The sequence below is a fragment of the Gadus macrocephalus genome, chromosome 1, assembly GCF_031168955.1.
Source record: "Gadus macrocephalus chromosome 1, ASM3116895v1".
NCBI classification, from domain to species: Eukaryota; Metazoa; Chordata; class Actinopteri; order Gadiformes; family Gadidae; genus Gadus; species Gadus macrocephalus.
The window spans coordinates 14,151,997-14,179,959 of record NC_082382.1 but is presented as its reverse complement, the minus strand read 5'-3'; the positions used below and the strand labels follow the sequence as shown (position 1 = coordinate 14,179,959).

Sequence of the window (27,963 nt, the reverse complement as noted above, 5' to 3'; positions counted from 1 at the left end):
GGTTTAATGATTGCAAGTCCATTCGCAATACGATTTTTAATAAAGTTTTATCACATTCTCCGAACATATTAGGGTATTTTGCAGTTCAGATGAGTTTGCTTGAGCATTACAGAACACAAGGAGGAAAACATTCAACGATCTGCTTAGTTTGTGATCAAGGACCCCTGGAACTTTTAATTAAATTAAGTTGGAATTCAGTGCAACAAAAACTCAGAATCAAAGATGCTGACTAAAACAAATCCATGTGATATTTGAAAGCTTTATAAATGTAATATATTTATTAATACAAGCACAAATTATTTCGATGGTTGGCTGGAAAACAGAACAGCCGTTTTAGATGTATTCACATTTTCAAAATGAGTAGCCTATATTTGCGTTCATGATATATTTACAGTTTTTGTCAATCAATGAAGATTGGTTAAATAGGTTTATTTTTCTCATTAAATATACTTCTGACTTTTCAAATCTACACCCTCTTTCAAAGTATTGACAGAAAAGCGATCAATCAATTGATTTGACGTTTCGAGGGACGGAGGAGTCATGGCACAGGGACGGTCGAACGTATCAATTATTCGTCTCGCAATACTTTGAAGGCAGAAACAATGGGGAGGTGACTAATTCATTGTGCTTCAGTTGTATACTGGACGTGTTACCAGTGGCTCTCTGAGGGTGTAGTCCTTTCAGCGGCATCACATTCAACTGTTCTTTTTAATTCAGTCCGTCTGCCAGAGGCATGAATTTTTGTAAATGGGCAAGTATTTACATTGTATACAACTATACCAGTCAAAACCAAACAGTGATTGCAGAATTAAATCCAGTAACTGGAAGAAAGACTTGCTACTAATAATGAATTTCGGCTCAATAACAAGGACAATATCCAGAGTGTTGTTTTTTTTCCACACACACACACACACACACACACACACACACACACACACACACACACACACACACACACACACACACACACACACACACACACACACACACACACACACACACACACACACACACACACACACACACACACACACACACACACACACACACACACACACAGGACTGTAGGCAGAGCATGGTAGTGCCCAATTGACAGTAGGAAGCAATTACAATATTTAAACATCTTGGTCTGAGTCCGCTTTGAGTTGTGTGTGGGGGGGAGGCTTCAAGCACATGATTGAACATAGAACAGAGTATGAGTTAGTTAGCCGCCCCCCACACTGAGTAGTTCAGTTGAAGAGGGAATGGGGGGTGGGGGGCTGTTACGGCAGGCCTGATGTTCAGAACTCCTCGTGAACGTTCCTGGCGTAGTCCATGAGCTTGCTGCCGGTGAAGTATTCACTGTACTTCAGGATCTCCTCAAGCTCCAGCTTCTGGTTCTGGTTTTCGTCCGCCACCGCGATCATCTGCTTGGCCTCATTGAGCGCATTGTACTCGTTCATGGGGTCCATGTACTCCTGTCCGAGGAGGAACGGGACACAACACAGAAGGAAGAAATGGTCAGGAGTTTGTCCTGTTTTGTTTATACGCTTCAGCCTGCTCATGGAACCCCACTCCCTCCCAATTCTCCCCGAAATTCATGCTGCAAGAACAAATAAGTGACTCTTAAGACATAGACGCTTGTTATGCTTGATACACAAGGGACAATAATCCTTTTAGTGAGAAAAACCTGATAGTGGGAAACGCATTCACAGATTGTTGGGAAAGAATATCACAGCGAGGCTTCACCAACACAGGATCTCTCTCCACTTCCACCTACTTCCAGTTCCTCCATCGTAACGATGGCGTTTCCGTCGGCGTCGATGACCTCCAGGAACTCCTTCTTCCTCTCGCGGACCCAGTCGTCGTCGATGTCCTGCGCCTGCTGGTTCTCCACCGTGCCCACGGGCAGGGAGATGAACTCCGACAGCGTCAGCTTCGTATCGCCGTCCTGGTCTGCGACACAAAATACAAGACGGTGCGCACACGGTTAGCGCCTCGACGGGAGGACCGCGATGAGAGGGTGTGTGTGTGTGTTGGGGGGGGGGGGGGGGGGGGGGGAGACGCACCCAGGTCGCGGACAATCTCCTTCACCATGTACTTGAGCATGCCCCGGCTGTGCTCCGGATGGAGGAAGGAGAGGAACTCCTCCTCATTGAGCAGCTGGTCGGCCGGAGGGCTGTCGGCCTGGAACCAGCGGTCTTTGAGGCTCTCCAGAACCTCCTGAGCTGCAAGGTAGAATGGACCAGTGTGATCATTCGGATTGATTGCGGTTAATGATGCATAACAGACAAAGTTAACAACACAACTCTCATTCTCATCGAATGGAAAGGAAGGCATACACAGACTCAACCGCCGTGTCCCTGCCAACTATGTGACGCTGTCCAAAAGCTTTGGGACAATGTCAATATGTTCTTCATATTAGGGAGGCGGAAGCTTGGAAAGTGCAGCACTTTCACGCTCGCCTATAAAAGCTGGGCTGCAGACCTCTTCAATCACTACATTGAATAGGGTTAGAGGTGGGTGTAAAATAGGAGCTGCATAAGCATATCGCTGTGCACTCACTCTCCTCGTCCACCTTGAGATCTTCGTTGTTCTTTATCTTCTCCGCAACTTCCTTTTCATTGAGTCCCTTGCTGGCCAGAAACTTGACTCTGTACTCATCCCATGTGACATGACCTGAATGAAAAACAATTCAAATGTTAGTGCCCAGATCAGAATCACGACAGCACAAAACTATTTCTGCAACACTTGGGAGTCTCGGCAGACATTATAAACACTTCAATGAACATAGCAAAAGGAAATTGGAAAAATCATCATATTAGAATTCCGGGATAGGTGGCCTTGGTTAGTCATTATAGTAATGTGTTGGGGCGGAAAGTGGGGGCTTTATAATATTGTGGACCACAGACATGGGGATTTTATTTATTTATTTTATAACATCAAGAAAAACATTGTTTAGGTTTATGTTATACGCATATGGTTTGGATAGTTAAAAGAGTTTACGGATAGAGGAAAGCAGGTTAAGTAACTTAAAATCAAAAGGGGAAACTTGATAGCTACCACAGCATAGTGAGAGAGAAAAAGAGAGGGAACTAAATAAATGATATCAATAAAAAATCGATGTTAGAGAAATCGTTTAGTGAGGGTAAGGGTTTAGTCTCCATTGGCTGGATCTTGGCTGCCTGTCACCATTGCCACACGTCGAGCCCTCCTCCTCACCGTCTCTGTCAGGGTCCACTGCCCTGAAGCTGAGCTTGTTCTCCCTGATGGCCTCTTGGAAGTGCTCCTCGGTTTTCTCCATGATCCATCTCTGCATTTCCTTGGCGCTGACACTCTTGTCCTCGTTGAAATCCACCCTGTAAAACACGTAAACAACCCAACGTCATATACAACAGTCCTCCGTGCTCTGGTCCTTACGTGCGGCCGGGGAGAACGATTAGCTCCGGGCCGGCTGTCACGTCCACTGACGTGCGGTAAACCTTGTTATCTGACTGGCCTGAGTCCAATCTGCCCCAGTCTAAATATGTGTGGCTCAAATACTTCTTTTTAGTTTTTGTTTTTTTTCACACAGCCATTTTCAATACCATTTAAGGAATAATAAAATGGATCAACCGACAGGGATTTGTCAAGCAGCTGGCTTCACGACAACTGAAATGTACCAAGTCACAGAATGGATCAGGTAAAACAAATATGGAAAGGCTCAGGGTAAAATAACCATGAAGGGCTGTACCTTGACAACCCGCTTCATAAATACTGTTATCCCACCGTCATGGGTGCCCAATTGTTTTTTTTAGCAGAAAGCATTTCCTTCTTTCGGGAAAATAGGTTTCTGTGTGTGCGAGTGCATGCGTGCGTGCATGCCTGCTACAGGTCAAACAATCAATACACTATCCGCCTATCAAACAACATGTGCACAATCATTGTAAACTTTTTTTTTTCTTCATTATTTCAACAGTCATTTTAGAACCATATAATTGGAACCTCTTCTACAGCTGTAACCATGTTGCAACAATGTAAACATGGTGCACCCAGAGTCTCTGTGCAAGCCTCATTTCCACAATAATATAATAAACATCTGGCTAATAAAAAACCATGGGCAAACATGGACTGACGTGTTTGTCAATTTAGCTATTGACATTTAATCTCCAATACACACGTATACTAATATCCTGTGTTAATTGGAACAAGAATAAAGCAAATGAGAAACTCTGATAATGAAGCAGTTCCTTCCGTGTGGTGGTGTGATTGAATGCAGAATATAAAATGAAAAGAGTGATTCCTCCTTATAAAATATATTTTAAAATCAGTGTATTGTACTTATTCTTCAACATATTGCATTCTACGACTTCAACATAGCTACGATTTCAAATGAATTCAAATAGCTAAACGCACCCCATGATGGAGCACAGTGCACAGGTGCACCCCCTCCAGCGCCCAGCTTGGACGTAGTGGAGCGGATAAGAGTGATTCCTCCTTATAAATTACTTTTCTCTCGGGCCTCCTTCCTGACGTACAAATCGGTTAGCTGCATGAACACGCTCAACTTGATCACCTGCATCAGCTACTGTCAATGTCAAAAGAATCACCAGAATGAGAATACCATAGTTAACAGCCATCCTAAGTATCGCTAGCTGGCAGCTGTCCACCGTTTTGATGGATGGATTGAGCCGTGCAATGGCTTATGGGTAACATAGGAAATGGTAGCTTGAGAAATGGTGAGACAGACTACTGAGTAATTTCATGAAAAGGAGACTTTGTCAAGACAGGTAAACTTAAAGGTTGGGTATGCGATTTGCGAAACGCCAGCAGATTTTGAAAATACACAACTCAAATGGTCCTACCCCCTCTCCTTCAACGCTGACTCTGACTCCACCCATTCCAAGTACCTGGACGCGCAATCATGCACGAGCGCGAACAGAGATGCGCGAGAGCGAGCCAGGCTAGCGTAGGTTTTCGTTTAACAACATGGCACTACATTCATGGCACTAAGTTGCACCCAGTACCGCGGGAAGTAGGGGTGCTGGGGGTGCTGCAACACCCCCTGTCCGAGGCCCTGTCTTATCACAGAAAATCATTTCTAAAAACTCCGGCCAAAGTGGAGATTTCTGAAAACGCCGGTTATGTGTTGTCGTGTCAACGGGATTTTAGGTTCTGAAGCGTCACATTATGCACCAGGAAATGCTTAACGTCATGTGAGCGCCCGCTGTACCGTATTGGTCCGAACATAAACACAAACCCCATTGTAAGACGACCTATTTTTGGAAAAAAGATTTGAAGACCAGATCTTGTTTTTATGAATAAATAAATTGTATTCATTGAATTAATATACGAAAATAAAAAGGCATAGAATAAAACACTGCATTGCCACTAAACAGTAGTGCAAATAGGCCGTACTGATGTGTACACCAAAGACTATTCCTGACACTCCTCTGCCCCGCTGTGTTCGCTCTGGCTGTGGTCGCTCCGAACTGTTTCGGCCCGTGGCAAAGCGAGTCATCCTCGCTGCTGTCCAAGGCATTTTGAGACGCAGCATTTATTTAATGCTCATATGACCTAGTGCTGAAAAAAGGTTATATGAAAAAGTGTGAGGGTAGCGGTGGTGCGCTAAACTTGTTCTGTGAGCAGCTGGATGTGAACCATGGTGTGAAGAAAGTGAACACAACGATCGATTTTCAACTGTGCGCGCATGCACTGGTGTAATTGAGCTGCGCTGCTATATATCTTTTTTATCAATGTAACGAGTTGCGAGTCTAGTGCAGGCTGAGTTTTTTTTTTCCAGCACCCCCTGCTGAGAATACGTTCTCGCGGCTATGGTTGCACCAGATGTTATAAACATTAAACGGTCACATAAATCATTACTATTTTTAGAAAATGTATGTTTGTTTCATATAATTGTATTGGAAGTCCTGGTTTTCACTAGGGTTGCTGCGGTGTGGACATTTTCACAACGAGTAATACACTCGTCTCAACACCGGTATTACCGAGTATAAACGGTATAAACTTTGAAACTAGGTCAACCGCCACACAAGCATCGGTTTTTAGACCCTTCTCGTCCAGTTGCCGCCAACGTTCGAAAGCAGCGCCTAGGATTATTCTTGATTTCCGTTTTTCTCTTTCAGCGTTTTTATTATCAATTACTCTCTGAAAAAGAGTTTTCCTTCTCTTTGCTGGTGGTGGTGGTGGTGGTGGTGGTGGTGGGGATGGTGGCGTCTTGTCTGCCATGGAAATTGTCTTCTACTGCTAGGTCCAAATGTGGATTAACTAGTTCCAGTAGCTACCGCAGGATAACAACAAACAGGAGCTTGCTCTGGGTCACGAGCTCTGGGTCACGAGTACTGCACGAAGGGGTCGCGCGCGGGGCGAGGGGGAGTGCAGTACGACCGTTTGATTGACGTACTTACTGTCCAATGCAACGAGGTGGCAATCCAAATGATTGGCTGGAGTTTTTCGAGCCCTGCCCGTTCCACAGATGATTGACTTGTTTAATTTTCATGTCAGTACTTCTAACTCAGTGGCTGTAAGCGGGTTATGATAAGGATTTCAAGTAATTTTGCAAAAATAGCCAAAAAAGCAAATTCCGTACCCAACCTTTAAGCATTAGCATTTTGTAGAGGTGTTGCAAATAATCCTTTGGTTAACTCTGAGCTCAAGAATGCAGCATTTTGACGTCACATCTTTACAATCTGGAAAAACAATCGTAGACAGCACACCCTATGCAGATGTTTCCACACATAGTTGCTGTATGAAAATATGATTTAGATTGAATTGTTTCTTTATAAGCTGTGGCCTTATCATGAAATACAAAAATATATCCTCTGGTCAGAGGAAGAATAGCACTGCTCTAAACACAGCACAGAGAACGGCTGCTTTGTGTGCAGTGTCAGCAGTGCCTTCTGTTCAGAACAAGAGTAGTTCAACAGACACTGTTCCTCTTTAGTGATGCTTACTTGGTAAAGATGTCAATTAGTTTCTTTCGGTTTCGTCTCGGCTCCGAATCCTCGTCAAACTCCTCCATCTCTTTACCAAGGAACACCTCCTGGTGGAAATCCTTGTTCAGGTGTCCATCCATCTCCATCTTCAACCCATTCAGGTGGTCTGGGGGCAGGATCTCGTTTTCATCTTTAGTGTTGGCGTTCTTCTCCCTCAACGCGGACATGTTGGCAGGCCGTGCATGTAATTGGATGAGCGCAGAGCAGAGCAGGGAGCACACCAGGAGACTCCTGCACCACACCTGGCTTAAGACAGACATCCTGCAGACCCATATGGGTGCAGACAGACTTTAAGGTTCGGAGTCCAAGTGTCAAACATCAGAATATGACACCATATTGTCTAGTAACCGATACAAGATAAGAAAAAAAAGGTAAACAGAAACTCGACTGCTATGTTATCGTGCATATCATTTGTTAGGTTTCCAGTGTTGATGAGACAGTTCAGTCATTTTATATAATTAAATGATCAGCTCTCTCGGTATTCCTGTTACTGTGAGCTAGCTAACTAGCTAGCTCAACTAGGCTAACACCTAGACAGCATTGTTGTACACAATATAATAACTTGTATGTTTGATCAAAGTAGAGAACACCTCACCTGCTAAGCAGCGATCTATCCCGGATGGGAATTTATGTAATCTCTTTGGCTGAGTCAAAACCTGTCAGTCGTCATACAAACAACCTTCCTTAGCTCAAAAGCTGTCAACAGCAGCTGGTTTCTTCCTGTACACGTGGACACTCACACCCCCAGGAAGGACAGACTGACACCTGTTGGACGACGATTTGACTACTGAAGATGTTGTGGGTGGTAGTTTAACTTCTCAACGTCGATGTGATACTAGTCATACTGGGGATACTGGTCAGATCACCCGGCTTGCAGGCTCTGGTTGCTACGTTGTCAACGTTGCCACTGACGCATCCCGGAAGTAGGCCAAGTATATTTTCGGCGTAAGTGTGCAGCCATGTTGGAAGGGTCAATATTTATTTGTATGATGCTCTACCGGTAGATGGCACTGTGTTCAAAAATAAGAAACAAAGCAACCGTACAATTAATATCCATGGTAGTAATGCCTAATACTTAGTCTTCTTTTAGACACCGATTATTTAAAAGGTATGTGACATAATGCATCCAAACATAACTCTGATGCTCTGAAGAATTCTTTGTCTTATTAATGTTTACAAACAGTTGACTATGGATGGATCTCGGCCAATAATAAAGTAGCTTTTGATGCTTTATTATTAATGATGAATACTAATTCATTTCAGATTTAATAGTAGAACTTCCTGAGAGCAGAAAAGCTTTACTTAGGAACATGTCAAACCAATCTAGAACATTTTCTAAATTCTTCCCCATTCACATGTGCACACTTCATCATTACAGATGATACACACACAATGCACAAGGTGTTCATCAAACAAAGCCATCTATCTATCAAATTATACACCCCCCACACACACACACACACACACACACACACACACACACACACACACACACACACACACACACACACACACACACACATGTCATCTACTTCACCACGTTGCAATGGAATTGACAATTTCATTGGTGAGAGAACGCAGAGAACTGAAGGGTTTGCCAATTTGAGGGATGAAAAGGAGGGAAACAGGGAGAGAGAGAGAGCAAACACAAGAGCACTAGAGAGAGGGTGGGAGAGAGGAGGGAGGGAGAAAGAGTGATGATAAAACTCCACTGTGAGTCCTCCTGTTTGCTCAAAGGAAAAAGTGGGACTAGCCGGGGAGAGAGAGAGAGAGAGAGAGAGAGAGAGAGAGAGAGAGAGAGAGAGAGAGAGAGAGAGAGAGAGAGAGAGAGAGAGAGAGAGAGAGAGCGCAGCTGAGCAGACAGCAGGAGAATACTACCACACACACTTCAACTCAACTCTGGGCTCCCAGTCACTTGAGCTGTAGAAGTGCATCAACTCTTGGACTTGATAGTTTGCATGGACAACCCCAAGTGAACACCTCGGCTACAGATCGGTTTGGCCGGAGGCAGAGAGGTTGGCACATTGCTACCCTCACTGCGCTACCAACACAGTGGGAGCTACAGCAGTGAGCAGAACCCGGACCTGATCCAACTTCCCTGGGACTAAGAGACTGTGCATTCCCCTTGAGCTCCTGGACACGGCCAGCCTGTGGGATGGACAGATCCCCTGCATCTCCCGAGTAAGGCAGCGCTTCTGCTGGATCTTGTTTTTTGGATGTTTTGTTTTGGTTATTGTTGTGTTTTTAGTGTGGCGACCACACCAGCGCTGAACAGGAGTGAGTAGAGCGTCCTGCGGTCCATCTCCATCTCCCTCTCCCTGCGCACCCCACCCTGAGATTTCACAGACCCTCCTCTCCGCGTCTTCCTCTGGGCAGCCCGCGTGTCCCCTCTGCTACCCCCCCCCCCCCCCCCCCCTCTCCTCCCTCACACCGCCCCCCCCCCTTACCCCATAGCCCTCACACCCCACCCCTCCCCGACAGAGCAGAAAGCGTGAAAAATCTCACTAATGGGTTTATTTGCTGTCAGATCTGTGCCGATCTGTCATTCCCAGACGACCGTTCTGCTTGAAACATTTCATAGCTGAGTAGCCCCCCTCCTGCCTCTCTCTCTGGCCAGAGGTAGTGGAGCCCCTGCATCATTCTGCTGGCCGAGAGAGCTTGTCAAACAGACAGAGAGAGAGAGAGAGAGAGAGAGAGAGAGAGAGACAGAGAGACAGAGAGAGAGAGAGAGAGAGAGAGAGAGAGAGAGAGAGAGAGAGAGAGAGAGAGAGAGAGACAGTCAGACAGAAAGAGAGAGAGAGATAGAGAGAGACAGAGAGACAGAGGCAGCAGCAGCAGACAGTCTGACAGCATCAGCGGACAGAGAGTGAATTTGTCCCCTCCTCAGTTGGCCTTCCAAGGCATCTACTCCCCATCACCACCACCACAACCAGCACCACCAACAACAACACCACCACCAACACCACCACCACCACAAAGCCGGTTCCGACCTCCAGCAGAACCCAGTGGTTTCTTCCCACCAAGATCTCTGAGCGGGTGCTGAGCGGAAGTGTGTGTGAAGATGCGGGTCGGGCCCGGCCCACTAGCGGTGCTGGCCTTAGTGTTCTGGACTCAGTGTGTCCTCCTAGACGGGGTCGAGGCCAAGAAGGAGAGGAAGAGACCCAAGGAGGCCCCGCCACAACACACAGAGAACTCCAACACCACGCTGTCCAACAGTGAGGAGGTCGGAGGGACCATCAAGGTAGGACCCCAAAATGTATGGTATTTTCTATTATTAGTTATTATTATTAATAGTATTATAAGTAGTATTCTCATTATCATCATTTTAATTAATATGCATTTTGATATTATTGTTTGTATTATTATTATTTGTGTTATTATTATCATTATGATACATTTTATGTTAATATTGTATTTCTGAATATTCTTGTTATTATGGTTTTTTTACTATAATGATTATTGTGATAGTGATTCTGATATAAAAATGATAATATTTGAACATATTGAGAGCAATATTATTTATATTGGGACTCTGGAACTATGGCGCATTGTAAAGTTAGCTGACAACACTTTTAATTGTCATTGTGATTGCATTAGATACTGGAAATGTATTCACATGTGAGTTAGAAAACCAGAGGAGAGCCCCTGCGAGGGCCAGACAGGTGTGGCCCTGCAGGTCAATCCTCAATCAATGCCATGGACAGAAATGTGTGACACTCTAAATGGATGACTTCCTGAAGAATGCCAGGAATGTGCACATCTAAAGGCTGATCAATGCATCAATTAGTCTGCACAGAGGGGGTCCGTCACCCGGTCTCAAGCCTATTAGCTATAGGCCTTGTTCATTTTAACACATGAGGACTAACAGGGAGGCCACAATGAACCAAAACACAAGCACACATAACACAACCTCTACTGGGGCCTCCGTATAAAGATGCCAAATATCAATTTTAGTATCGAAATTCCAGATCCCGAGGTTGATATGTGATATGTACATAGATCGTAAATATCGCGTGTGTAAGATCAACCACCACAAATCTCCAGAGCACTGCCACGCACAACAGCATCAGATATTGTATCGCACTGTAGTCGGTCAATGAGATGAAAAATAAAGGATTGCAATTTCAATTCCCACAAAGAATGTTCTCTATTCAGACCACTGGCCACTCAGAATACGCCATAATAGCTGTGTTGGAAAGCTGTTTTCATTCTAAACATGTACCTAAAGCAACATGGCAGAACATCAACAGTATGCAGTGTTCCATAACAGTAGTTGACCTTTGCCATTGTTATTTATGAGTTTATTATTGGTGTTGCATATTTGCTTGGAATCAAAAAGGTGGAGGGGATGGGGGTGGGGGAGGTATTTGTTTTTGCTCTCAGCCCACCCATCGTGTTGGCAACAAAACCTGATACATTTCGGTCTCAACTATGCAGTTGGTAAAAGCTTAATGGGGACGCCTTGCGCCTCAGTAACTAGCCACTGAAGTCCAAGGTGTATCAGGAAGAACACAGAGCGCCGCGGAGATGTTTATTTGACTTGCTGTGCCCCATGTAAGCAGAGGCTGTGAAGGATGACCTTGTGCGGAATGTCCAGCGCCAGTCGCAGGCGTTGGGTTCACCCTCTACCTTAATGTCTCCATGAGGCCGCCCCGCCCCGCCCCCCAACCCAGCGTCCTACCGCACTGATGTCATCATTCCTTGGGAAAGTTAGGTGGGCAAGAGCCTGAGGCAAAGCTGATCCCAGCACCTACTGATGGAGCCTGAGGCAAAGCTGATCCCAGCACCTACTGATGGAGCCTGAGGCAAAGCTGATCCCAGCCCCGACTGACGCTGCCACAGACACAAGGCCTGTCCCAGCCCCGACTGACGCTGCCACAGACACAAGGCCTGTCCCAGCCCCTACTGATGCTGCCACAGACACAAGGCCTGTCCCAGCCCCGACTGACGCTGCCACAGACACAAGGCCTGTCCCAGCCCCTACTGATGCTGCCAGAGACACACGGCCTGTACTACTTTTACTACATACACCAAGACACACACGTACACACACACACACACACACACACACACACACACACACACTTGGAGACAAACAAAAAGGAGCAGCATGTCATGCAAGTCCCTTCACAAAGCCCCATAGAAAGGGCTCTGAAAGAGGACACCTCAGCGAGGATTAGTAGTACACGTCTACCTTGATTCTGTTTGAGGGAAAAAAGCTGTGTACCACACACCATGCAAGTGGTTAATATGCTTGTTTTGGACGGTTGGTGGCGTTCATCCCATTACAAATCTGTAGCCATGTCCACGTCTAAGAGAAAACAACATATCCACTGGTGCTGCCTTGGCCTGATATTTGTATTCTTAAACAAGTTAAACATTTATACTTCACATTCACCCAAGCTTTTTCCCCCCTTGTGCCCAGTGGAAACAGTTGAAACTCGTCTCTCGGTTTTGAAGCTGGCAGGGGCCCAGGTTGGTCCACTGGCAGTCCGCTGAGCATGGCCGCATTCCTGCACAGATTTTCCATTTGAAATTGATCAAAATTATGGAGGTAAAGAGTTTGTGTTGCGTAACTTTGATTTAAAACTATTTTTACAACACAAAAGGATTCTTGTTTTGTGTTGTGAGGCTGACTCATTATAAAGGGTGCTGGGGAGACCTTCAGGTGAGGGACCCCCTCTCTGGCACTTCAGTCTGCTTTCACATTGAGATATACGCCTATCCAAGTTGTGGTAACCTTTGTGTTTATAATTCCATGGCACTTTCTCATTAGTCGAAACCTTATCTTACACCTCGACTTACTTGTCTTTAGCTGTCTGCTACTCATTCAACGTGGTTGCGACATATGAGATACACAGCATCACTATCCATATCTCGCTTCGTACGAGATGCTGCGAGACCCCTTCTGCCCGAGCAGCCAGGGGTCCGCGATGGCTGTAATCGATGCAGGCAAACATCACGCCTGCCGGGCTGAGTAACGGCAGAGGTTTAGGGGGGAGTTTTTCCTCTTTCTCTCTCTCTCTCTCCCTCTCTCTCTCTCTCTCTCTCTCTCTCTCTCTCTCTCTCTCTCTCTCTCTCTCTCTCTCTCTCTCATCCCCGGGATGATTAATGACACAGTGTGTGGGACCTTTCGGAAACCGATGACCTCCTGAAACCGATTGGTTCTCACCCAACACCTCCGGAGCCGACCCCCCAGTGGTACCATGTGTTTGTCTGTTTGTACTGTAGCCTCATTATGACTTTAACAGAGAAATACGTTTTTTTTTAACTATTAGTCTAACTAATCTATTCACATCATGAAGAGAACTATAGTACCAAAGATCCCCACCAATTCGGTTTATGCCTGCCAAATAAGGCAAAATATGCCGATTATCATTAGGGATCATCTTGTGTTTCAGCATCCCCTCCTGGAAGACTGAGGGCTATAGTACTCTTCTATAGAGAAGGGAATATGTCGTGCCACATGACATGCAGGGCAACACCAGCACAAACCTCTTTCCACATGAAGAGATGCTGATCTACTTATTTGTATTTTCACTTTTACGTTTCATAATGCTGGCCAGCAAGAGCCATGCTATATACAGTACTTAATACACAACCCATCTGAAGCACCAAATGCTGAAATATTCCCATGATAATAGATGGTAATGAATCATGGTAACGAACATAATAAGAATAATTGCTAATGATGTTCAGAATGATTGTATCCCCTTTGATAATTTCATGTGAACTCTGCATGCAACTGACGGGCAGATATTCCATGTTCAGCTTTCACATAGTTTCAATAATTTTTAACGCAACCAAGCTGAAAGAATTCAAACACAGTGTCAACCACTTATGGTTTTCATAATGATTTCATTGATTTTTTTTTTTTGCTTTGGGGTGAAATGACAGATGTTCTGCTAGTTCCTGTAATTCTTCCAGTATTGTCGTCTTTCAAATCATATGAAAGACTTGTAATACAAGACCATAGGATCGGGATGTGCAAAGCACTTGCATTCTGCTTGCTCTGAGGAATACGATCCATCCCTGCACTTATGTGGTACAGCAAATGCATCACGTACAATGTAGAGAGGAGGTGTAATGACGCTCTGGTTAGTGTTCTGTGTATGATCTGTCCCCCAGGTGAAACCACTGGGAAAACCTTTGTGGATCCCAACCATCCCACTGGCTTTTTCGCCACAGCTCAATTTACCTCCCACAGGGAAAATGAGCACTCAGTCAAGCATTTCAAAGGGATCATTTGTAGACGGAACAGATGTGCCACAGGTAGCCATCAGCGCTCTTTCAACTCCGTGGGTGCTTCGTCGTGCTGTCAAATAACTCCCAAGAATTCATGTCGCTCTCTCAGGAATGATGTCACATCCGGAATAGGCTTAAATTACCTCCATTTTCCTAAATGAATACCTAGGATCTTTTAATTAATACTGTATGCACTCTTCCATGCCCTCAATCATATATATAGCGTCATATCCAAGAAGAAACTCCTCTCAGCCACACTATCATAACGATTATTAAGTAGGTAAGACACACAAGTGGGAGGAGGAGGAGGGCATAGCTGCCATCCCGTGACTTACTGTCTTGTGTTGCTGGTTCAAATGCTCATTAGGTGCACTGGCTGGGAGCACTGGGCGGGGAGGTTTGTGTGTGTCTGTGTGGGGGAGCACTTTGATGGATGCGTGACGACCGGGGATGGGAGGCACACAGGCTCCCGGGTCCCCCCCCCCCCCCTTCTCTCTCTCTCAAGGGGAACCGGGTAGGCCCGTCCGCAGTGGTGCATGGATGACTGCACAGGGATCCCCGTGATGATGCATGAGGCAAATAGAAGTGAAGGATTATGGGAGGAGGCTGTCGGTTATCCTGCCCAACCTTAAACCTACAGTACCTGTAAACACGCGACGGCGCTCGGCACGCTGAGGCTTTATGTTATCTTGAACCCGGCACGTATGGAGTGTATACGGCTGTAACGCAGCACCGCTCACACCGCACTGTTAATGGGAGCTATAAGGTTGAGCAGGTTACGTCTTCCAGTATCAATTACCGCCCCGGAGACAAGTTTTAACAGTTGTGTTTTGTGTTTTTGGCGGCAGTCTGCCCTGGGGGAATATTTTCTAGTTTTTATTGCTTCAAATAAATTCAGCATAATTTTTCCCAAATCTATAACAAACAGAGACTACCTAGCGCGAGGCACGTTGCGTCTATGGGGGAGTCTTTACTGGGGAATGTGATATTTGTTAAGCTTTCCCATAAGGAAAAGAAAAAAAAACGAAAAGAATTTCACACGACAATATAAAACATAAGAGTCCGCCTTTTATCTCAATCCCTGTTTACAATGCCTGCGTAAAAATGATATACAGTATATCGGTATCCAATCAAAACAAACAAACAAACAGAAAATACTGTGTGAGTGTCGTCAGGGTTTAAAGCCGCCCTATGACTAACAGACAAGCGCATTCTGCAGTCAGCAGTGGAATAATGTGCATTCACGTGTGCTGACAGACAAGGCCGTTTTGAAACACTCACACATCAACGTGCTGATCAAAGTCAGCGTCCTGGTGTACCTCCTCAGCTCTCTTGAGTCTTCCTACCTGCTTCTTTTCTTGTCCATGAGCTGCAGGCCTTCTGATGCCGAGTTATGAGAGTGAAGACAGTTTACTTTGCGGCATATTCAATAACATTGAGTGCGCGATGCTGACATGTTGCACCGTGTCACTGGCAGTGTGAGTGTCTGCGTTCACACTTCTGCAACGTTCTTGCAACTTATTTTTTATTTCGGACTCCTCCACCTGGACCACAATATGGACCAGATACTTTATCATTGGTGCATGCATGGGTAAAAACACATGCACCGAAAAAAATAAGTTAAATAGACAGAAATTTAGCAGCTTGGATTACCTTATTTATTCAGCATTGATTTTTATTTTGCGGCCTAGAAGGTTTACGGACAAGGTAATAATTATCTGAGCCAAGCTCTGACTTCCTCGCAGAGAGAAATATCTGGGGGGCATGGTTTTTAATAGTTTAATTACAATGATGTGTGCTAAAGAGGATAACAAGCTTCAAGTACGGCTGATTTCCTGGCAATGATCTACAGTGGGTTTTTTTTGGATTACGCAGGGAATAGGTGTGATATATAATTATACTGTACGTCTGCATGTGTAGCATGTGTGGGCTGACTGGTGCGGCTTGACATATTTGAAAAAGCACACGATGATCTATGACATAAACACAAGTCGTAATGCAAAGCTCCGTCTTTCTCGGGATTAGCGGCAAGCAGTTCCAGTATCTGTGTTTCTCAACAGCTGTCAGCGTCAGTGCGGGTGAAGTTTGGATCACACAAGACTGTCTGAGAGTCTTTTGTGCCGATGATTCACAACACTGTTTGACAGACACTTTTTACAATTAATCCCAGTGGAAATATACAAAAATGGCCTAAGGCATGGAATAATGGCGCCCTTGCTGCTCCAACCGCAGTCATTAACGTTTTAGCATTTATAGAAGCATCTAGAACAGGGATGGTAAAGGATAATATTATGTAATCAGAGCAAATAAAAACAAAAAAAAAAAAAATACTTTTACCCAATTTGTGACGAGTTTAAGGAAAACAACATTAAAGAGGGCTGTGAGGAAAATAACAAGTCTCGCAGTCATCTGTATTGTTGTACACTGTTTCCAAGCCTTCAGAGGCACAACAAAAACATAAAGAAATCCACATTTCAAGAGGCTCCGTCCCTCTTAAATTGTTTATTTTGTCTGCTGTCAGGGGGGAGGGGGGGGGGGGGGGGGGCGGGGGGGCGCAGGGGGCAGGGGGGGGGGGGGGCAGGGGGGGGGGTGAAGAGAGAGGAGTGGTGGAAGTTATGTTGCAAACCAAAATATGTAATTTACTTTCCTTTTTTTTCTTCCTTTTAATACGAGCACATTGAAAGGGAAAACATTGAGACATGACTTGGTTGTGGTGGAACCGGAGGAGTGTCTCTCGCAAGGGAAGAAGAAAGAGGCCATGTTAGTTTAGCAGATAAGCGAGTTGTGTCCTGATGCCAAAGCTAAACAAATTCCCTCTCAGACAGCTGAGCTGAGCCTCCACTCGTCTTTATCTCCTTCCCTAATCTCAACCGCAAGCGTTTGACGTTTGGGGGCGAAGAGGGGCAAGAGGTAGGGCCTACGCTCAAGTTGGTTTCCGCTGACGGATATTAATATCGCCTTACATTTCTTACCCAAACATTCTCCAATGTGCTTCTTTGGAGCGTGCAACGTACCATCAGTCATACCCGACCAGTGTATGTGTACAATCCTTCAGAACTGTCTATGTTTTCCGATAGAGAGCACAAGCACATATTGAGTCAGTAAAAAGACAGAGCGAGGTTCAACCATGTGTCTGTACCGCCACATATGACTTGTTGTCTCATTCGTAGAATTACCCACCCACCACCGCTCCATCTCCTCTCCTTCAAAATTGGAACAAGGTTGGCAGTATTTGTTTGCGCATTGGTTTATTAACTGTTGTGGCTCCATGGGCTGCTGGGCTGCATGACGTTATAGGATAATGGATGTGTGCTGCAGTCCCGGTAATGTACATCACATGCACAGACCCATTCGTTGTCCAACCGGGGTGCTGGTGTGGATTTACCTCACATCTGTAGAGGTTTGAGAGGGGTTTGTTTGTTTTCAGCCCAGCTTATTGAGAATATTTGAAGTGACATGGCATCTTATTGAATCATCTGGAATGAACAAATGAGCCGAACGTAAAACATTTGGCAGGGGACGGTGACAACATACTTGGCCATGAGACCGTGTTGAAGCAAACACGGCGGGCAGGAGAGGTGAGAACGAAGGGCGACAGGTATCAAAGTGTGACCTGCCTGCCGCCGTGTTTTTGGCAGCGTATTTAAAAAATAACCTCGTGCCCTTTTTCCTACGTGGACAAAAAAAAAAGACGACTCATAGACTATAAAGCGCATGTTGTGTATTTTAAACGTCACAGGTTTCTGACAACCAGCGTGTTGACCCACTGGGATCATGGATGGACTTTGTGAAACGACCTGTAGGCAACTTCAGAAAATGCCCCAAACGGAGACGGCCCCTGGTACGTCAAAACAGAAAATGGTAGAAATGGTTGAATTGTAGGTTCTTTGTTGATTCAAAGCACCACCATACTGCTGTTCATCACGGCAAGCTTTTTGGCTGGTATTTATTCAGTGGTAATTGCCCATTACAGCTAAATAAATACTGTGTGTGGGTCCATGTGTGTGTGTGTGTGTGTGTGTGTGTGTGTGTGTGTGTGTGTGTGTGTGTGTGTGTGCGTGTGTGTGCGTGTGTGTGTGTGTGTGTGTGTGTGTGTGTGTGTGTGTGTGTGTGTGTGTGTGTGTGTGTGTGTGTGTGTGTGTGCTTATGCGTGTGTAGAAATGACCTTGCAATGTGTTCTGTCAATAATCAAGCATTACATTTCTATTACCATATTTCGGACTGAATGGCCCTTGGTCTTCAATGTGTTATTCTCCCCTAGCCCGGACCCCCCGGCCCGCCTGGACCACCAGGACCTCAGGGACCCCCTGGCTCTCCGGGGGCAGAGGTCACCCAGGAGGTGCTCCTCCAGGAGTTCAAGGAGATGATCAAAGGTATCCTTCCTCTCCTTCCTGTCCTTCATGAAACTCACGTTTTCTCATCAGAGAATCCAACCAAAAAAACAACATCCGCCAACCTCTTGATCCTGCAGTTCGCTGGGCTGACGCAGCGCGGGCGGCAGGTCTCTGGGGTTCATGGGTCTGTGTTTGTTTTCCGCCAGAGGCCGCGGAGCGCAGAGCGTCGGCGCTGGAGCGACAGAGCAGCAGACCCAGCCTGCCGCCTCCGGCGCTGCTCGCTCTAGAAGGGATGAGCTCGTACCGCCGGATAGAGGAGGCCTTCCACTGCAAGCTGAAAGGCCCCGTGGTGATAGACAAGAAGACCCTGGTGGAGCTGCAGAACTTCCAGACGGTGTGTTTGTTTTGACAAATTGAACAATGGAGAACGTCGAAACCTGGAATGAGGGGTTCCCACCGTGTTGACTGGCTGCTTGAGCCAGGGTCGCTCAGTGTTTTCGGACCATTTTAGCTTTGTGGATGTGTGTTACGGAACATGTGTGACCCAGTTGGTATGGAACAGGGGTTAGGATCAGACTGTCGCCGCGCTGAGTGGTAGCGTTTAGGGGCTTAGGTCAGAAATATCACCCTTTTTTTTCTGTCTTGAACATCGCTCTGCGGGCACGTACAAAAGGCGCTCTGTGTGCTCTGAGTTGGAATATGGTGTGGAGAGGACAGAAATAGACACTGTTTTAAACAGTGCGCAGCAGTGGAAGAACCCTGCTCTGTTGGTATGGGCCTGACAAGGCAGCCAGAGAGATGTTTCAACAGTACAGTCCATCTTAACTGGCTTCTCTATCCTCCAGACAAAGTGTACCTCCCTGTTCTATTGCCAGGAAACAAAGATATCCCTTTTAAGCTAAGATGTGGACAAGACAGGAAAGTAATGCTCAATAAAGAAACGTGTTGCTCCATAAAGAAAGAAAACCAGGTTTTCAGAGTGATTCTCTGCACCTTTCGCCAGTCTTTAGGCTAAACATCATCATCCAACTGAACGACAGTGCTGGGAAATGCTTTAATTGGTTTCTGTGTTTGTGTTTCCAGCCTCCGGCGAAAGGAGCGTTTCTGAGAGGGTCGGGCATGGACCAGTCTACTGGCAGATTCACCGCACCCATCACCGGGATATACCAGTTCTCTGCCAATGTTCATATTGGTAATCTAATTATTCACATCTGCCCTTTAACACAATGATGATAGTGGTTAGAAAAGGTAGAGGTAGTCGTTTGTTCGTCCTAGTCCAAGATAATTACATTCCTTAGGTCCGGGCTGTAAGCTCTTTTGTTGGCTACACTAATCCTAGCATAGCTTAGAATACAGTCAATTGTGACAGCTGTATGCTAGGCTATTCTATGTTCAGTGTAGCGTAGCATACAGGTGACTTTGACAGCTGTAAAATATGCAGTGCTAGCTTAAATGGGGCGTACAGTTGATTCTTACAGCCGCTAGGCTATGTTTATTGCAGCCTAAAATACAGGTGATTGTGACTACTAAATGCTAGGCCATGCTGGGTTTAGTGTAACATAGCATACAGGTGATTGTGTCTTAATCACCATAATGGTGATTGAGACTGGTGATGTAGGTGTATCCAATGCTCGTGTTTAGTGGAAGCCTAGCATACAGATGATTGAGACAGCTTGTCTATACTAGGTTATGTAGGATACAAGTGAATGCTAGGCTTTTCTGGGTCCAGTGTAAAGTGGCTCACAGTTGATTGAGTCTTGTTGATTGCTTCTTCCTGGGCCTACAGACCACAACGAGGTGAAGAGGAGCAAGAGCCAGCTGAAGGCCAGAGATAACGTGCGTGTTCTGATCTGCATCGAGTCTCTCTGCCACCGATACACGTGAGTACAGCCAGACCACACTCCTCTAACTCCTCTAACACTCCTCCTAAAACCTCTGGCCAACTTATCTCCACACATTTTTTATTTATGCCCAATTTTACCTGCCAGACCTTTCTCCCGTTTGTAGTTCTGAGCCATGTGGTTCCCATTTGTAATGCCTTACACAACGCAGCATGTTGTGGTCTGATGTTCCAATCCCTCAAGAACTCGTAACACATTGACAGCAAGAGAGGTAGATACGTGGAAGGACGACAGACAGACAGACAGACGGACAGACAGACGGACAGACAGACGGACAGACAGACAGACGGACGGACAGACGGACGGACGGACGGACGGACGGACGGACGGACGGACGGACGGACGGACGGACGGACGGACGGACGGACGGACGGACGGACGGACGGACGGACGGACGGACGGACGGACGGACGGACGGACGGACGGACGGACGGACGGACGGACGGACGGACGGACGGACGGACGGACGGACGGACGGACGGACGGACGGACGGACGGACGGACGGACGGACGGACGGACGGACGGACGGACGGACGGACGGACGGACGGACGGACGGACGGACGGACGGACGGACGGACGGACGGACGGACGGACGGACGGACGGACGGACGGACGGACGGACGGACGGACGGACGGACGGACGGACGGACGGACGGACGGACGGACGGACGGACGGACGGACGGACGGACGGACGGACGGACGGACGGACGGACGGACGGACGGACGGACGGACGGACGGACGGACGGACGGACGGACGGACGGACGGACGGACGGACGGACGGACGGACGGACGGACGGACGGACGGACGGACGGACGGACGGACGGACGGACGGACGGACGGACGGACGGACGGACGGACGGACGGACGGACGGACGGACGGACGGACGGACGGACGGACGGACGGACGGACGGACGGACGGACAGACAGACAGACAGACAGACAGACAGACAGACAGACAGACAGACAGACAGACAGACAGACAGACAGACAGACAGACAGGAAAAAAGGTACATAGGTAGACAGACAGACAGACAGTAAGGGATAGGTAGGTGGACAGACGGACAGACAGACAGACGGACAATTTATTTATAATAATATTACTTTAAACATAATATTTATTTATACATAATATTATTTTTTACAAAATATTCATTTTATATTCTCCCAAATTTCCTACACACATCATTGACATTTTAGAAATAATCCAGCAGCTATTTATGGAGCAAGACATCAGCCTTGCTTTGTGCTGTTTACATTCTGTCTGGGCAGTTTATATACTGGTAACACATGACAGAGGAGGTTTATTAGCGTTTAACGCCACCTTAACTATCGCTAGAATTTATGAGCTGTTAAAGCCGCTGTCTGTTATAGTTTCTCTGTGGAACCGGTTTGGCATTTCCTGTATAAAAGTGAAGCAGGTCTTTAAAGGAGATGTCCGCACACACAGGGCTCCTGTCTTCATCGCCTTGCTAATCTTTATAGACTCACCTTTGACACCTTAGGCAGCCATTTGCATCCCAGCAAAGAAATGCTGGTTGCGATTAGACAAAAATATCCAACCTTATAACACACTGTTATTTTAATTGGTAAAAAAAAAAAAAAAAAATGGAAATGTGAATGACATTGCAATATGGCAACGTTGTTGACTTACATTTGTAAAGCCAAGGAACAAATGTTGATAGGTAGCGTCCTGCTCCCTAAAGGGTGTGTATCTCAAAAGTATTCCTCCAGGCATTGTATAATGAGTGGAGCATATAAATAATATGACAATGATTGGTTAGCTAGCTAGCAAGAAGGAAGCGTCGCTCTATTGACTTCATGGCCCTCCCGCATCTTGAAATGTGAAGGATGTGAAATTAGGCTCATTAAGTTGGCAGCTAGCGTAGAGACAATCATGAGGAATATGCCGTTAGAAGTGTAGCATTTTACACTTAGCAGCAGCACAGCACGCATACGGTATCGTTGGAGCCGCACTTGGTTCTCAATTGCCCTAATATATTCTGTTAACCATTTTGAATCACAAGCAAACAATTCCCTTCTGTTTTATGTTATATCGATGCAGGTCACTGGAGATGATTGTTGGCTTGGAAAGTAACAGCAAGATATTCACTGTCAGCGTGCAAGGTCTGCTGGAGCTACAGGTAATGTTCCCCCCCATTATTATCTGACACCTTGGCTTTGTTTGAAAGATTTTATAATACAAATGTATTGCCCTCAGAATTTCACTCCTGTGCTCTCTCAATTTTCTCCTCTCTCTCTCTCTCTCTCTCTCTCTCTCTCTCTCTCTCTCTCTCTCTCTCTCTCTCTCTCTCTCTCTCTTTCTCTCTCTCTCTCTCTCTCTCTCTCTCTCTCTCTCTCTCTCTCCTCTCTCTCTCTCTCTCTCTCTCTCTCTATCTGCAGGTTGGACAGTACACATCCATATTTGTGGATAACGCTGCTGGGGCCTCCATCACCATACAGAGTGGCTCTGATTACATGGGCATGCTGCTCGGTGTATAGACGGTCCACCAACACCAGCACCATCCATCCACCCACCCACACATCCCCAAGGACAGCCACTTAGAACTGCCCATAAGGTGACACCTGTACCTTGTGGGGCATCAAGGATTATTCAACTTGGATTTACCGCTGGACTTTTTGCAGATGTCGAAAAGACAGTATAACAAACTTTCATGGGCTGGATTTGTATCTTTACACAATAAGCTGTCCCCCATCCCATCCAGGATTAGGTTGGCCTCATTGCACCCCAATACACCAATAGTTTATTTTAATCACACTAGAGTTCGGTGGAACAGTGAACCATTCAAACAGTCACGCGAGGCCCTTCTTAGCGGCATAGCAAATGTGTGGGTCAGAATATGATAAGGGGGACAGCAGCATCAGATAGAGAAATATATGTTTTATAATATAATGTATAACATCAAGATGTGTTTGGGTTTTGTCTTTGTGATCCGTTTTCATTCAAAATGTAGTATTTTCGTATGTTTAAACATTTGTCTACATTATTTGTGTTGTAAAGACTCTTTGAGTACACTGGACCGGTATATAGACCCAGGATCTAAGAGAAGTTGGATATCCGATGTAATTACACTTTTTATACTATATTGTTATTTCAAAGAATTCCAGACACAGATAAACATTTGGAGATGACAGAGAATGTTTAAAGTTCTTCTTTTGTTGTGTTTTGTGTATTTTTGAGAATCTTATGAATTCACCAGACAAGCATTTTATTGAACATGGTTTTCACGTCTGAGGTATGTTCAACGCCATTGTGGGAGTTTCCACTTGAATATGAATCACACTTAACATTCCTGGATTACAACAAACAATTTTTCTTTTCATTTAATTCTGAATTAACTGCATCATTTACCGTGATTAGAGATTACATCATTAAATAAATCTAGCGATCTGTGATTCACTTATAATACACCATAGATATGTGTAATATTGTTCATCTTGTATCTATATTTTTCGGTAAAATGTATTAATTTACCTGGGGGGGGGTGAAAAGCCTTTTCGCCTGGATATGTAAAATTGTTCCAAGTCTGTTTCCACTTCAATATTAGCTGGTGTTACTTCTCTTTATGATAATTTGATTGTAAATTACTCAGAATTTCTTGGGGAAACACTGAGCTTTAAAATATGACCACCTCCTCTTGTGGTTTGAATTATAAATCTCTGCCATTTCATTTCCATATACATATTTCCCGGAAACCGCAGCTCATATAACGAGTGTCTTTCTATGTTAACTGTTTTAATTTGTATTCTACTGTGATTCCATGCCTAAACTCTTGGTTGTGCAGATTCATGAAATTCAAATAGGACTTTGGATAAACATGGACCTCATCCGTCTATTTCTTCTCATAATTCCTCAAAAATTTTCTAAGTGTAACGTGTGAGTGACCTTAACGGTACATCACAAGACATTATTAAGACGCTTCAAGGCTTATTCATCACTATTTCTTGTCCAACCACTTGTACTAACCTGTTTGCATCAGTGCAGGCCTTATCATCAGGCTTCTCAGGAAAGCTCTGCTGGGAAGCCAACTGTCACATACTGTATCCGGAAACCCACTGCAAACCCCTAGCACCCACCTGCTAAGTTATTGTGGCGTGTTTTTGTGTGTCTGCGGTGCACTATATCAAACACTGGTCGTCTACTTCCTGAACAACTCTACCTGCATTCTGTCAGTCTTATTTGGTATTTAAGTTATTATTTCTGTTGTTATTTTTGCCTTTCAGTTACAACGCAACAATTGTGCTTTCATTCTCTGAGCTTTCGGTCTGCATGCCAACCATAATGTTATTCAAATAAATATAAATTAATTAATAAATAATAGTTCTCTTTGGTTGATCCCATGCAAGCAAGTCCAAAATCCAAGTGAGAAAAGAAGGTTCATGCAAGACTTCGGCAAAAGGTGGGCGTTTCAAGAGAGAATATTCCTACGGTATAAAAGGTATCCGTAGCTCAAGGCCATTGCACAGCCTTCACCCAGGGGTGGATCAATGCTGCATGAAAGGCAGGGGAGTACAAATATAAATGGCACGTAGTCCCCACCTACTCCCCACCAGAACTCAAAAAGGTACGCTCCATCATCTAGACTGAAATAGTCTTCATCCTTGATTAAGAATACCATTATGTTATAAAGCGACCTAGATTAAAATATAACCACAACACCTAGGACAAAAAGAAACAGGGAACATAAAATTTTAAATCTTATCAAAACTGGATGGGGGGAACCCTTGACCCTCGAACCCTTGGCACACACTTTGGGAAAGCCCTTTCTGTCCATTGTATGGGCACTTCATTGTGTTTTCTCCCTTGGCATATCTAAGTGTGCACTTTCATGAGCTTTTTTCATCAGAAAGGAACCTGTAGAAAACCTTAACTTGATCCCATTGTAAGGGCACCTATTTGGCACTACCTTACACTACAAGGAACGTCCATTATGAATCCCCATTCCCCATTCTTATGCATGTAGCAGTGTATTGCATCTCATTCTATCCAAAGGAGGGGGTCTTCTCCATTAGAGGAGCACCAAATTGGGCACTTCATCATGAGTAACCTATACTGCAGCTCATTTCTCATCCTAACCCCATCACCATTTTCTCTACTGGAATGGGCAATTTGGGACACTGTCATGTAGGGGCAGCCTAGAGGGCACTTCATAACGGCACCGCTTTCCATTGGAAGAGCACCCAAAGGGAATTACACGTTTATACCTTTGTAAGGGCACTGCATCATGTTTTCTTGCTTTAGAGGGCACATTATCATAATTTATGGAATGAAGGGGCCACGAGGGCACTCAATATTTTTTTCCCATGTGAAGGGCAGCCATAGCGCACTCCCCTCAATCTCGCCACTCTACAGGCCACTCTAACGAGGCTATTTCAACCATGGGGGTACCGGCCGCAGGGGTATGCAGACCTGAGTGGTGTTGAATGACAAATAGTTGCTGGCTAGCTGACCCGTTCAGTTTTAAATTGTCCGGGCTCACTGGTTAATTGACCTCGATCGGTGTGGAATTGTAGAGCCTCACAGCCTCCCTGGCCAAGCCTCAGCTGACCAAAGCGGTGTGGAATTATACAACCTCACTGGCTAGCTAACCCGATCGCTGTTGAATTGTACAGCCTCCATGGCTAGCTGTCCTGAGTGGTGTGGGATTGTAGAGGCTCGCTGGCTAGCTGACCGTGCCAGAGAAGACTGCAGTCTCCAGAGCCCACTAAAGCTATCAGCAGGTGCACAAGTACATGCCTGACAGAGAGCAGCTATGTCCTGCGTGGTATTTCCCTCTCCTCTGGATTGCTCAAGAACTCAGAGAATGCCACATACTTGGGGATTTTGATTGTCCCACGTTTTCCTATTCTCCCCGCTTTCTTTCCTTCTTTTCTTAACGTGTTTAATGACAGCTATGTGAGCATGCTGCAACCCATTTGCTGCCCTGCCACGGAGCCACCAGCGCCTGCCAAAGTGGTTGCGAAACCGTCCTGTGCCGTGGCTCTGACAGGAATTTCCCATTGCCCCATTATCAGCATCAGCCAAGCTGAGTGACTACAATTACATCTGTCCAATACTAAGAGCAAAACTGTTTTTTTTTCTTCTCTTTTTTTCCCCTTCCCCTCGCAAGAAACAAGTTTTTCATGAATGTGTCCCATTGTGGAGAAATTGCGGAGGTCTTTCTGGGATGTCGGGTAAACCAACACGATTGGTTATAGCTGTAATGAGAGTCATTATGGGATTTGTTGTCCTTACACCAACGGCGTCTTTACAATGTGAAGGCTGGGATATGCTTATGGAGTGGAGGAACGTCTATATGCCGCTGTACCTGAGAGGGAATAAGGAAACAAAATGGTGACCAAGGACACTGGGCCTCACACCATCAGACTCCTTCCTTTGTTATACAGCCGATGAGTGAAAGAACTTGTTTATGAAAACTCCCAAATTCATGAGCGTATATAAAGGCAACAAACCCTTCCAGTTAACTATGCAGTATCAACACTTCCTGTAATATCAACACAGAAAACACCAAAATAAATGGCCGATGGGAGGAGCCCGACACTAAAAAGCCAACTATGGAGGAGAGATAGGAGAACGGAGCTCAACACGCGCCCATGACCCGCGCTCCTATGCATTCCGTCTTCTTTGTGTTTGTCAGGACTTCCAAACATGGCTACCTGTGGAGCGCCGACGCCGCAAGACTAAGGCTGGCTGCCGCCGAGGTGCCAGACGCCCCTTCTTATGTTGTACTCTCCCAGCACGCTTTGCATTTTTCCCTCCGCAACCCCAAGTTACCCCAAACAACTGACTCTGTTCAGACCAAAAGTCCTGCTGATACCAGGGGTTCCACCTCCCCCGGACAAAAGACGTTGCTATGACAACTCCCCAGGCTTCTATGTCCATCTAGTGGATGGGAGACGATTTAACAGGGTGATGGAGTTGCTTGATCATATTGTTAGTCTGGCTGTAGTTCCCCTCAGCTGTCCTTCATTTCAGTTTTTGTGTGTTTATAATTCACATTTTTCCTTTATTATCATAAACTATACAAAAATCCCCCACAGGCCAAAATTACTATTCCCTGCGCATGAATAGTTAGGAAAATAACTATGTGTTGTCGTGCTTTTATGTTAATGCAGACGGATAGCTGTGGTTGAATTGTTTTATGATGAATTGGTCTTTACTAAAGAATTGTGTTTCTTCGGCCTAGAATATAATTTATTAAGTAAACCTTGATAGAGATGTCCCAATCTTTCCTATCTTTTGAAATTGGCGAAAGTGATTCCATTGTGAATTTTGCACATCGATAATATTAGTAAAAGTCGTGGTAATAATAATAATAGTAATAATAATAATAATTATTATTGTTATTATTAATTATAATAAGGAAATTATAACATAGCTGACATAGCTTGTATTTACTTGAAACATTACCCTATAATTTACTTCTGCAGTTTTTTCTGTCCGTGCCGCTTTTCAGCACGCAGTATCGTTTGAGAACGTCATATCT

At 45.4% G+C, this 27,963-nt stretch overlaps 2 protein-coding genes across 4 annotated transcripts; one reads left to right on the top strand and one right to left on the bottom strand.

Annotated features, from left to right (window-relative positions):
• Positions 1-21: 21 nt before the first annotated feature.
• On the bottom strand, positions 22-7,891 carry sdf4 (stromal cell derived factor 4). The gene is made up of 7 exons (XM_060047648.1): positions 7,567-7,891; positions 6,930-7,232; positions 3,202-3,338; positions 2,545-2,658; positions 2,049-2,207; positions 1,760-1,935; positions 22-1,457 (listed from the first exon to the last, which is right to left on the bottom strand). Exons 2-7 carry the CDS (start codon positions 7,229-7,231, stop codon positions 1,281-1,283), a joined length of 1,065 nt encoding a protein of 354 aa, XP_059903631.1. The 5' UTR covers position 7,232; positions 7,567-7,891; the 3' UTR covers positions 22-1,280.
• A 795-nt stretch (positions 7,892-8,686) lies between these two features.
• c1qtnf12 (C1q and TNF related 12) lies at positions 8,687-24,172 on the top strand. 3 transcript variants are annotated; one of them, XM_060047605.1, is made up of 8 exons: positions 8,688-10,212; positions 17,956-18,057; positions 18,478-18,589; positions 18,757-18,944; positions 19,634-19,742; positions 20,337-20,430; positions 22,521-22,599; positions 22,859-24,172. In XM_060047605.1, exons 1-8 carry the CDS (start codon positions 10,033-10,035, stop codon positions 22,955-22,957), a joined length of 963 nt encoding a protein of 320 aa, XP_059903588.1. In that variant the 5' UTR covers positions 8,688-10,032; the 3' UTR covers positions 22,958-24,172. The 3 variants fall into 3 exon arrangements, with proteins under 3 accessions (XP_059903596.1, XP_059903588.1, XP_059903581.1); XM_060047598.1 differs by having other exon boundaries at positions 8,688-10,227; XM_060047613.1 differs by lacking the exon at positions 17,956-18,057 and having other exon boundaries at positions 8,687-10,212.
• Positions 24,173-27,963: the final 3,791 nt, after the last annotated feature.

Coding starts and splice junctions, on each gene's coding strand:
- sdf4 (XM_060047648.1), bottom strand. CDS start 7,231: ATGTCTGTCTTAAGCCAGGTGTGGTGCAGGAGTCTCCTGGTGTGCTCC. Junction 2,659..3,201: donor AGTGGACCCTGACAGAGACG/GTGAGGAGGAGG, acceptor TTTTTCATTCAG/GTCATGTCACATGGGATGAG. Junction 1,936..2,048: donor GGAGATTGTCCGCGACCTGG/GTGCGTCTCCCC, acceptor TTTGTGTCGCAG/ACCAGGACGGCGATACGAAG.
- c1qtnf12 (XM_060047598.1), top strand. CDS start 10,033: ATGCGGGTCGGGCCCGGCCCACTAGCGGTGCTGGCCTTAGTGTTCTGG. Junction 19,743..20,336: donor CTCTGCCAATGTTCATATTG/GTAATCTAATTA, acceptor CTGGGCCTACAG/ACCACAACGAGGTGAAGAGG. Junction 22,600..22,858: donor AAGGTCTGCTGGAGCTACAG/GTAATGTTCCCC, acceptor CTCTATCTGCAG/GTTGGACAGTACACATCCAT.